The 12,335-nt window shown below is 43.7% G+C and overlaps 1 protein-coding gene across 3 annotated transcripts in view; it reads right to left on the reverse strand.

Moving 5' to 3' along the window:
- The window catches only part of SPTBN1 (spectrin beta, non-erythrocytic 1), a 220,065-nt gene that overhangs the window by 50,988 nt on the left and 156,742 nt on the right, over positions 1-12,335 (reverse strand). For all 3 annotated transcript variants that reach the window (XM_048842862.2, XM_048842861.2, XM_048842864.2), the window contains 3 exons: positions 12,105-12,242; positions 10,698-11,454; positions 10,288-10,490 (listed from right to left, as the gene is read on the reverse strand). In XM_048842862.2, coding sequence (XP_048698819.1) covers positions 10,288-10,490; positions 10,698-11,454; positions 12,105-12,242 — 1,098 coding nt within the window. The remainder of the gene's footprint in view (positions 1-10,287; positions 10,491-10,697; positions 11,455-12,104; positions 12,243-12,335) is intronic.

A 12,335-nucleotide genomic window follows, 5' to 3' on the forward strand; every position in this document is an offset into this window, starting at 1 on the left:
CCCATTGGCCAGGAACTGCAGCCAATGGGAGCTGCAGGGGCAGTGCCTGTGCACAGGGCAGCATGCAGAGTCGCCTGGCCGCGCCCCCGTGTAGGACCCGGAGAAGGGACATGCCGCTTCTTCCAGGAGCCGCTTGAGGTAAGCGCCACCTGGAGCATGCACCCCTGAGCCTTTCCCCGTGCCCCAACCCTCTGCTCCATCCCTGATCCCCCACCTGCCCTCCGAACGCCTCAATCCCAGCCCAAAGCACCCTCCTGCACCCCAAACCCCTCATCCCCAGCCCCACCCCAGAGCCCACATCCCCAGCCGGAGCCTACACCCCTTCCCACACCCCAACTCCCTGCCTCAGTCCTGATCCCCCTCCCTCCCTCCAAACCCCTTGGTTCCAGCCCGGCGCACCCTCCTACACCCCAAACTCCTCATCACCAGCCCCACCCCCGAGCCCGCAGACCCAGCCAGAGCCCTCACACACCCCTACCCCGCACTCCACTCCTCTGCCCCAGCCCGGAGCCCCCTCCCGCACCATGAACTCCTCATTTCTGGCCCCACCCAGAGCCCGCACCCCCAACCAGAGCCCTGACCCCCACCCCAATTTTGTGAGCATTCATGGCCTGCCATTCCATTTCTATTGCCAGATGTGGCCCTCGGGCCAAAAAGTTTGCCCACCCTGCTCTAGTCACTATACACCAGTGGTCACAGATACACAAAGGGAAGAACCACAGGCTCCTGAACTCAGTCACCTGGAGTAAGAATGGTTGATACATGGTACCGTAACCCCGGGCCCTAAGAGTGGGAGAACTCTGACATTTTGTGATAAGATAGGTAAATGAATGAAGCCTGAGGGGGTGCACTCAGAGACACCAGAAAGGGGACAGAGGTTCATCTAGCCCCGTAACCATAACACACGGTTTTCTAGTAACATGAATGATGCTTGTAACAACAAGAACAACCAAAACCTTCTACCTCCACTAGGCTCAAGTCAATACATGTTTGCTACTCAGAGTGGTAAAATTAACATGCTAAAATCATTGTCTGAAGGGGATCCAACATTTACACATTTGAAAGAGTTTCCCCTTCAGCCTTCAATTCTTTAAAACACTTGTGTATATGCCCAATAGATTTGTTCATAAATGTATTCATATTTATGACTTGTATTGCAATAGTGTGTAGAGGTCCCATCAAAAATGGGCCCCACTGTATTCTGTAGCGTACACTCATATAATGACCCCAAGAGCTTAGTCTCTTCTTTGTAGGAGAATTATGAAGGATGTGAAATAGGAATGGTAGAGATGTTAATCACTACTACATATCTGAAGGAAATTACCCAGAAGGAGAGTGCTAAAAGATTTCTACAATGTTACTTGCTCTATATGAAGGCACCTAAGAACTCTAATGAGTCAGAAAAATGGATAAACAAAGCCATGGTAGCGCAACTGTTAATCTGTGGGTATCACTGAGCCTAAACAGGAATAGAAACTGAGACATCTTTAAAGCAAGACTGTTAAACACATGTGGAAGTAACTGCCTGCTGAGAGATATCTACTAGTTTGGCTCTAAAATTCCTGTTTGTTTCAGCAAAGCTTATGCCTTTCAATTTTTTTCTCATGGAGGTGCAACTCTTCCACTGAAAGAGTCAAGAAACTCTCTTCCCTGAATTAACAACAACAATCGTAGAACAAGTTACTTACAGCCACTTTGCCTATAGGATTTTTGTGAGTGTGAAAAAACTTGGCAAAAACAGTTCCATTGTGACCTGGGTCAGTCATGCTGGTGTTTTAAAATCAGAACTTATTTTCAGAAATAAGGGGCTCATCAGCCACATAACCAGATTACAGAGTAGCAGCCATGTTAGTCTGTATCTGCAAAAAGAAAAGGAGTACCTGTGGCACCTTAGAGACTAACAAATTTATTTGAGCATAAGCTTTCGTGAGCTACAGCTCACTTCATCGGATGCATGCAGTAGAAAATACAGTAGGGTGATTTTATATGAGGTCCTCTACCTCCTCTCAATAGAATATAGCCAATGCCAAAAGTTTTTACTATAAAGAATTCAGCTTCTTATGTTTGCCAAGCACTGAGCAACGTCATTGATTTGGACTTGTTTGTTTGGGCTCTTCGTAGGGCTGTCAAGTGATTAAAAAAATTAATTGTGATTAATTGTGCAATTAATCGTACTGTTAAACAATAATAGAATACCATTTATTTAAATATTTTTGGATGTTTTCTACATTTTCAAATATATTGATTTCAATTACAACACAGAATACAAAGTGTACAGTGCTCACTTTATATTTATTTTTTATTACAAATATTTACACTGTAAAAAACAAAAGAAATAGAATATTTCAATTCACCTAAAACAAATACTGTAGTGCAATCTCTTTATCATGAAAGTTGAACTTACAAATGTAGAATTATGTACAAAAAATAACTGCATTCAAAAATAAAACAATGTAAAACTTTAGAACCGACAAGTCCACTCAGTCCTACTTCAGCCAATCACTCAGACAAACAAGTTTGGTTACAATTTGCAGGAGAAAATGCTGCCCGCTTCTTGTTTACAATGTCACCTGAAAGTGAGAACAGGCCTTCACATACAACTGTTGTAGCCAGCATCGCAAGGTATTTACGTGCCAGGTGTGCTAAAGATTCATATGTCCCAGGCAAACAGAGGGAGTTTGCCTGGGAGTTCACGCGAGGGGAGTTCGCACTGAGTGTTTCTGCCTTTCAGGCTCCTGTGAGCAGTACACACAACATCTGAGGAGCCTCTTAGAAGGAAGACGTGGATAGTGAGTGATCAGCTGTTGTGACCTGCTCAAAATGTGCCATGTTTGTCTTTCTCCCAGAGGACAAGAAGCAACTTTGCCTGTACGAAGTGCAAGCTGGTCTGCATATTGGAAGAGAAGGTTAGAAGATTAGAGAACCAGGTATCAACCCTGCGTTGCATCAGAGAAAATGAAGATTTTCTGGATAGAAGTCAGTGTTTGGTTCTGGAAGCAAAACATGCTGAGGAATAAGTGAGTGCAGTGCAGAACGGGGAAGAATATTGGCAACAGGTGACCTCCAGAAGAAGAAAGAGGAGAACCTATGTACCCCCAATGCAGATAGAGGTGTGAAACCATTTTGAGGCTCTTTCCACAGGTACTATTGCAGAGAAGGATTTGGAAGAGCCCTCTGAGGAAAGGTACCAGAAGGAGACCCCATCAGCCAGAAGGCATGGGATGCATTATCCTAGGGATGGGGGTTCCACGACCATCACTCCCAAGAGGAGGAGACGGGTGGTGGTGGTCGGGGACTCCCTCCTAAGGGGGACGGAGTCATCCATATGCCGACCAGACCAGGAGACTCGAGAAGTGTGCTGCTTGCCTGGAGCTAGAATCCAGGATGTGACTGAGTGTTCGCAGAGAGTGATCAAGACCTCAGACCGCTAGCCCTTCCTACTTCTCCATGTGGGCACCACTGATACTGCCAAGAATGACCTTGAGCGGATCAATGCAGACTGAGTGGCTCTGGGAAGAAGGATAAAGGAGTTTGAGGCGCAAGTCTTGTTCTCATCCATCCTCCCTCTTGAAGGAAAAGGCCCAGGTAGGGACTGTTGAATTGTGGAAGTGAATGTGTGGTTATACAGGTGGTGTCGGAGAGAGGGCTTTGGATTTTTTGACCATGGGATGTTGTTCTGGAAAGAGGGATTGCTAGGAAGAGATGGGATCCACCTAGTGAAGAGAACGAAGAGCATCTTTGCAGGCAGGCTTGCTAACGTAGTGAGGAGAGCTTTAAACTAGGTTCACCAGGGGATGGTGACCTAAGCCCAGAGGTAAATGGGGGAGTGGGATACCAGGAGGAAACACAAGGAGGAGGGTACAACATGGGAAGCCTCCTGATTCATACTGAGAAAGTAGGGCAATTGGCTAGTTTTCTTAGGTGCATGTACACAAACGCAAGAAGCCTGGGAAACAAGCAGGAAGAATTGGAAGTCCTGGCACAATCAAGGAACTATGATATGATTGTAATAACAGAAACTTGATGTGGCAGTTCACATGACTGGAGCACTGTCATGTATGGGTATAAACTGTTCAGGAAGGACAGGTACGGGTGGAAGAGTTACATAGTATGTAAGTTAGAGGTATGACTGCTCAGAGTTCCAGTTTGAAACTGGAGAAAAGCTTGTTGAGAGTCTTTGGGTTAAGTTTAGAGGCGAGAGCAACAAGGGTGATGTCGTGGTGGGTGTGCGCTATAGACCACCAGATCAGAAGGATGAGGTAGACGAGGCTTTCTTCGGACAACTAACTGAAGTCTCCAGATCACAGGCCCTGGTTCTAATGGGGGACTTCAATCGCCCTGACAAGAGCAATACAGCAGTGCACAGACAATCCAGGAAGTTTTTGGAAAGGGTTGGGGACAACTTCCTGGTACAAGTGCTGGAGGAACCGACTAGGGGCCGCATTCCTCTTGACCTGCTGCTTACAAACAGGGAAGAATTGGTAGGGGAAGTAGAAGTGGGTGGCAACCTAGGCAGCAGTGACCATGAAGTGGTCGAGTTCAGGATCCTCACAAAAGGAAGAAAGGAGAGTAGCAAAATACGGACCCTGGACTTCAGAAAAGCAGACTTAGACTCCCTTCGGGAACTGATGGGCAGGATACCCTGGAAGGCTAATATGAGGAGGCCAGGAGACCAGGATTGCTGGCTGTATTTTAAGGAAGACTTATTGAGGGAACAGGAACAATCCATCCCAAAGTGCAGAAAGAACAGCAAATACGGGAGGCGACCAGCTTAGCTTAACAGTGAAATCTTTGGTGAGCTTGAAATCAAAAAGGAAACTTACAAGAAGGAAATTTGAACAGATAACTAGGGAGGAGTATAAAAATATTGCTCAAGCATGCAGTGGTGTAATCAGGAAGGCCAAGGCACAATTAGAGTTGCAGCTAGCAAGGGATGAGAAGGGTAACAAGAAGGGTTTCTACAGGTATGTTAGCAACAAGAAGGTGGTCAGGGAAAGTGTGGGACCCTTACTGAATGGAGGAGGCAACATAGTGACAGATGATGTGGAAAAAGCTGAAGTACTCAATGCTTTTTTTGCCTCGGTCTTCACAGACAAGGGTAGCTCCCAGACTGCTGCACTGGGGAGTAGGTGAGAAGCCCTGAGTGGTGGAAGAAAAGATTAAGGACTATTTAGAAATGCTGGACATGCACAGTCCAAGGGTGTTGAGGGAGTTGGCTGATGTGATTGCAGAGCCATTGGCCATTATCTTGGTAAATTTGTGGCGATTGGGGGCGGTCCTGGACGATTGGAAAAAGGCAAATATAGAGCCCATATTTAAAAAAGGGAAAAAGGAGAACATGGGGAACTCACTTTAGTCCCTGACAAAATCATGGAGCAGGTCCTCAAGAAATCCATTTTGAAGCACTTGGAGGAGAAGAAGGTGATCAGGAACACTCAATATGGATTCACCAAGGGAAAGTCATGCCTGACCAACCTGATTGCCTTCTATGATGAGATAACTGGTTCTGTGGATATGGGGAAAGCAAGGAATGTGAAATATCTTGACTTTAGCAAAGCTTTTGATACTGTCTCCCACAGTATTCTTGCCAGCAAGTTTTAGTAGTATGGATTGGATGAATGGACTATAAGGTGGATAGAAAGCTGGCTAGATTGTCTGGCTCAACAGGTAGTGATCAACAGCTTGATGTCCAGTTGGCAGCTGGTATCAGGCGGAGTGACCCAGGGGTCGATCCTGGGGCCAGTTTTGTTCAATATCTTTATTAATGATCTGGATGATGGGATTAATTGCACCCTCAGCAAGTTCGCAGATGACACTAAACTGGGCGGAGAGGTAGATACGCTGGAGGGTAGGGATACGGTCCAGAGTGACCTGGACAAACTGGAAGATTGGGCCAAAAGAAATCTGATGAGGTTCAACAAGGACAATGCACAGTTCTGCACTTAGGAAGAATCTCATGCACCACTACAGGCTGCTAAACAGCAGTTCTGCAGAAAAGGACCTGGGGATTACATTGGATGAGAAGCTGGATATGAGTCAGCAGTGTACCATTGTTGCCAAGAAGGCCAATGGCATACTGGGCTGTATTAGTAGGAGCACTGCCAGCAGATCAAGGAAAGTGCTTTCAGATGTCTTAAAAGGTTTGTACCATATCCAGGAGCTCAGCATATCCCTTTGTACCATATCACATTTGTACCTTCTTTGTGTTTTGTCGAATCTGCTGCGAAAGTGTTCTTAAAATAAAATAAAGTAAAATGAGGATGGTAAATACCTTACAGGGTAATCAGATTCAAAACATAGAGAATCTCTCTAGGCAAAACCTTAAGTTACAAAAAGACACACAGACAGGAATAGTCATTCTATTCAGCACAACTTAATTTCTCAGCCATTTAAAGAAATCAAAATCTAACACATATCTAGCTAGATTACTTACGAAGTTCTAAGACTCCATTCCTGTTCTGTCCCCGGCAAAAGCACCACACAGACAGACACAGACCCTTTGTTTTTCTCCCTCCTCCCAGCTTTTAAAAGTATCTTGTCTCCTCATTGGTCATTTTGGTCAGGTGCCAGCGAGGTTATCCTAGCTTCTTAACCCTTTACAGGTGAGAGGATTTTTTTCCTCTGGCCAGGAGGGATTTTAAAGGGGTTTACCCTTCCCTTTATATTTATGACATGAGCACTGTACACTTTGTATTCTGTGTTGAAATAGAAATCAATATATTTGAAAATGTAGAAAAACATCCAAAATATTTAATAAATTTCAATAAGTTTAACAGTGAGATTAATTACGATTAATTTTTTTAATCGCAGTTAATTTTTTGGCGTTAATCACTTGAGTTAACTGCGACTAATCAACAGCCCTATTTCTTCGTTGTACACCCAGATGGAGCCTGAGTGGGAGACATACTTTCTGTTAAACCAAGAGGCCTCCTTTAAACCCATTCTCACAACACTCAAAAGTTAGCGCTTATCTTCACTACCGGGGTAAACTGAATAACATAAATATGCGAATAACATAGCTGGAGTCAACGTACCTTAGGTTGACTTACCCCGGTGTCTTCACTGCGCTGTGTTGATGGGATACGCTTTCTAGTCGATTTACCTTACTCTTCTCGGGGAGCTAGAGTACTGGAGTCGACCGGAGAGCTCTCTGTCATCGATTTAGCGGGTCTTCACTAGACCCGCTAAATCGACACCCAGTGCATCATATGTAGCAGCGGCAATCTCCCCGGTAGTGAAGACAAACCCTTACACTTTGTTTTTGAGGCATTATGCTCCTAGAAACTCAAGCGCAATTGCACGTATTTCCTTAATAGTGTAACACTGGGTGGTTTTTGCGGTGTTCCACATAAACAGCTTTGGAAATGAGGAAATGTGTTGATGTAAAATGGAATCAAAAACAGTGTCTAGGATTTGCCTTGCATTCAAAGCAGGAACACGTAAAGCCCATGTCATGAAATTAAGGTCTGCAAGGCAGCCATCTAGGGGTAGCAAGGAGGTTTCCACTGCAGCAAAGAGTCACTTGACAACAAGACCCCTGAGTTTTGAGAGCACCTCTTTGAAGCATAGGAAATGGAAGGTGGTCTAGTCAGGCCTAGAATATCCCCACACTTCAGCTGCCTATTACTGGGCTTCAGGGAGAAGCTGACCAGAAGATACTGTGTTCCTGGATCCACCCTTAATGACAGAGGCTGTAGGAAAAGTCTGGCTGACCAGAAGACAAGTTCCCTGCCTTAGCAAGTGGGAGGAAAAAGCTACGGTGAAGGAGAGAGAAAATCAGAGAAGATGGGGAAGGAAAGTTTGGGGTTACCTGCTTTGTTTACTTCGGATGAGTGGGAGGAAAGAACTTTTATCCCCATGCTAATATATTTAGTGCTGGCCTTTCAAGCAGTATAATAAAAATGGTGTAAAGATGTTATTTTTCTGTCTAAGAAACAAAATCTTACATTGCAAAATCTAAGTCAGAATCAAGTCAGAAGATGTTATCACAGGCAGGTTGGGAAGCTTGAGAGATTGCCTTATTTATGAAGAGAAAAGTCCCTTGTTCTGTGTTGCCAAATACTGGTTTTTATTTTCCACTTTTCTTACTGGAGGAGCCATGAATGAGAAGCAGGTATTCATGAAAACTAGTCATCACCCAAGGAGAGTGACATTTGAGGGTTGCTGAAAGCCTGGAACGTGTAAAATTCTGTGGTAATGCTGGTACCCAACGTGCCATGCCACCAATACATCCTCTGCTTCTCCTCTAATACGTATGGTGCCAGAAATAAACAGACTATGGAAGCAAGATCCCTACATTGCTAGAGACTGTATAGTTGTAACTGCTCAGGCTTAGAGGGACAGAGTGAAATCAGTGCCGGTGCTGACTGGGTTTACACTGTGTCCTGGTGTTGATTAAAAGGTAATTTGGCAGCAGTGTGATATTAAGTACCGTTATTGCCTTCCCTAATTATTAACAAAGTCTTCTAGGAGAAGTTGAATAGTCCTTCATAGAGTAGAGACTTCTATTTGAACAATGAGGACACACGGGCAGTCCCATTGTAGTGGCCACTGTGCTGTTTATCTCAGTTCAGGTTCTTTGCTGGAGGAGTGGGAAGCTCTGCAGAGTCAGCACACTTGGGCGCTGGAATGAATTGAGCCTTGGGTCACTTTCAAGAGATCCCATCTTTCTGGCACTTGGGGCATCATTGCTGAGCTCTAAAGGGAGCCATATCCACTCCATCCTGGTCAGATAGAGGATCACTGAAATGTGTAGGGCATAAGGAAATCCTTCTCAAGAGATCCCCAGGAATCACTGGTAACAGAAATATTCTGCCTTTCTCTGTGAGGGTGTCTTGGTGGGCCATAATGGAGGCAGAATGCATACAGGTTAGAGGTCTTTGCTTTACCCGGACAGAGAAGAAAGGCAAATGACTAAATGGAATATCCTACAGTATTTCACTTAGGTTCATCCTTGGAGAGAAGTGCAATTGGCTATCGCTGAGCTTCTCTGAAGGAGAAACTTACGTAATTAGAGTAAGATGAGTATCTGGTATAAGGATCAAAAGTATTATTTGGCATAAAGGTTCTACGTAAGTTTATTATTATTATTATACTTGTGCTTTGTGATCTAAGGATAAAAGTGCATCCAAGGCATTAGGTTCATTCCCATCAAAATTAAACATCCTGAATTTAGAAAAGAAGAAATGCTTAAAATCTATAGCTGCCATGTCCCAGCAATAAGGACAAAGAAATAGCCTGTTTTAGGATGAGAGACATTTTTACCAATGGTCTCAGAGCAGAAGCCATGTTAGTCTGTGTTCGCAAAAAGAAAAGGAGTACTTGTGGCACCTTAGAGACTAACACATTTATTTGAGCATAAGCTTTCTTGAGCTACAGCTCACTTCATCGGATGCATCCGATGAAGTGAGCTGTAGCTCAAGAAAGCTTATGCTCAAATAAATGTGTTAGTCTCTAAGGTGCCACAAGTCCTCCTTTTCTTTTTACCAATGTTTTCTAATCTAATTTCACAGAAAGAGGCAGGGAACCTCTGTTACACCTTGGGAATCGTGATCAAAGCCAAGTGGGTAGGACAGGTACAATTTCACTTGTACTCCAGAGGAGCCACCTTCCTTCTTTGGAGAAGGACAGGAATACATTAATATAATTAAATTAGCCAGGTGATAGCAGAGAAACTTTAGACTTGTGGAACCAGGGAAGACCAGCTCCCTCAATTCATAGCATAAACAGTCTATGAATGCTCTGATACAATGACATAGCAACCGTCTCACAGCCAAATCCTACTATTAGCTCACTATTTCAAATGTCTCCAGAAGGAGGCAGAGCTCATATTTGATTACGATTAGCCCATCTCATTTTGAAGCATGCTGGTTCCTAATGTTTTTATAACACAACGAAAACATACCATATTAGGATTTTCTAATACGTCCCTTTGCCTTAATCCATCTACGAGAAAACTGGATTAAAACATACAGGGATTGAGTCTCAGGTCACTTAGGGTCAGCTTTGCACTGCTGTAACTCTACTGATTCCAGTAGAGTTTTTCCCTGTTTACACTGATGTAAGAGAGAGAAGCAAACCCACTTTTCAGTATACTTCAGCTTAATGCCTTGCTCCCCGGAGCTGGGGTTTTCTACATCTCAGTACCAATCCAACTGGTATCAGTGCTTCATGCTAGGAAATCTCCACAATCCAAAGGATAAAGGCAAATTCAGAAAAGAAATTAAGTTCTGGGTGAGCTGGAAAGTTTGATGTACAACAGTCACTAAAACTCTGAGCAAACCTTACCTGTCATCAATAGAGTCCACTTTCTCTTGGATCTTGTCAGAGTTAATGTTCCCATCGCTAAAGAGCCTCCTGCCAGTTTCTACAACTGCATTGAGCTTTTCCTCATTGGCATCCATTGTGGTCATGAAATCCTCCTGTTTTCTAATAGCAGCTTCTGCTCCTTCCAAGGTAGTGGGCATTTCAGTATGGGCCAAAACATATTCCTTTTATTAAGAAAAATATATCAGACAAAAAAGCATAAGATGTGTTAATTGCTATCTGCTTGACAGAGAGAGGCTCCCCATACCGTGAACTAGAGTGTTTCTCATCTTTGTGAGAAAAAAAACTTGCTATCTTTAGCTAGGCGACTGCAATAAGTGGTGTCAATTTGTCAGAGATTAATGCAAGGAACTAAATTACTGTCCACTTACCTGGTTATTAAGAAATGCTTCAGCTTGCTTAGTGTCTCTGAGAAACAGCTGGTAGGCGTGAGACTGTGAAAGGAGGTTTTGCCTATTCTCCCACATTTTGTGAAGCTCATTCCACCCAGTGTCCAAAGCCTGCAGGCGCTGGCGTAAGAACATATACTGTGCATCGGTTTGTCCTTGGGTTACCATCTCGCCCATGTCTCTCATTTTCTGGTAGTCTTCCTCATAATTGTTGATTTCATTCTTAATATTCTCATGCTGAGTGAGCAGCTTCTCAGCCTCAGTCAGTGTGTTTGGCATGTCTTCTGAGGCAATCGCAGTCTGGGTTCTGGATAGCCAGGACTGGAAGTCGTCCAGGTCACGCAAAAACTGCTGTAGTTTGCTTGCCTCTCCAAGGGACTCTTCCCGGTTCTTGAGGGTAGTTTTCATTTCTTCCCACACATCGCTGATTTCTGCAAGCCTCGACAGGATGGCCTGAGCCTGGTCAGGATGTTCAGATTCCAACTTTTCAGCCTCTTTTTGCAGGTCACTTAGCTTAGCCTCAATGGCTACCAAATCACGTTCCATACCCGTCAACTTTCTCTGAAGGGCCATTACTCCAGTCAGATCATTGCCCAGATCTTGTGTGGATTCAATTACTTTGGTCTTTTCCCTGATCCAGGATTTGGTTTCATTACACTCAAGATGGTAATTCTGGATACTCAGAGCAGAGATAAGAGCATCTTTCTTTCTGTCTACCAGTTCCCTGAACTGGCTCCATCTAAAAATGGGGAGGAGAGAAAAGCAGAGAAACTGAGGGTAATATACAATAATGGTAAAGTCTAATGTCAACATTTCTGAATGAGGAAAATGGCTGAAGTAAGCCTGTTGAACTTTTAAATAACCTCTTTTTGTTTTTTTTTTGTTCCCCCCCCACAGTGAGCTACAGTGTATACTAGAAAACACCAGATAGCAATGGACTGGATTTCAACATTTTCACTTTTTGCAGGGTCAAATATTTTCTGCAGGTTACACTCTAATTCTCTGGATTTTCCGCATAGCGTGAATGCACATGAAGACTAAAACTAACACTCTAAGAGCAGGTTTGTAAAATATGCTGTACCAGTTGATTTTTGCAACAAAATATTTAGCACATTAAGTCTTCATATTATTACAGATTTATAGCTACAGTACTAAGGGCCTAATTCAGAGTCCATTGATGTCAATGGAACAACTCTGGCTTTGAATCAGGCCCTAAGAGAGAGGCAGAATTTTTTTAAAAAAACAGAACTATGTCAGTTTTCACTAGGTGAAAACCAGACCCTGCCAATTTCAAAAACATATATATAAAATATACAGAAACACAAAAGAAACAACTCTAACCATGTCCTCTAATCTCAAGTTTCCACATGTCATCTGTCATTAACCCACCTTGTATTGAGTTTGTCTTGCTGAGCCTTGATCTCCTTTTCACTTGGATGACCACTGTGCATCAGCTGTCTAGCAATTTGATTTACCACTGCAACACGGGATGCCTGATTGTTCATTTCTGGTTCTAAGCTTTCAAATCTGAAAAAAAGATCATAAAGGCATTGGGAACCCTCAGTCACAGACAAGATAAGACTAGAGGGAGGCACACAGGTAGCTGATATACAACAGGAC

Source organism: Caretta caretta, chromosome 3, assembly GCF_965140235.1.
Source record: "Caretta caretta isolate rCarCar2 chromosome 3, rCarCar1.hap1, whole genome shotgun sequence".
In the NCBI taxonomy this organism is placed as follows: domain Eukaryota; kingdom Metazoa; phylum Chordata; order Testudines; family Cheloniidae; genus Caretta; species Caretta caretta.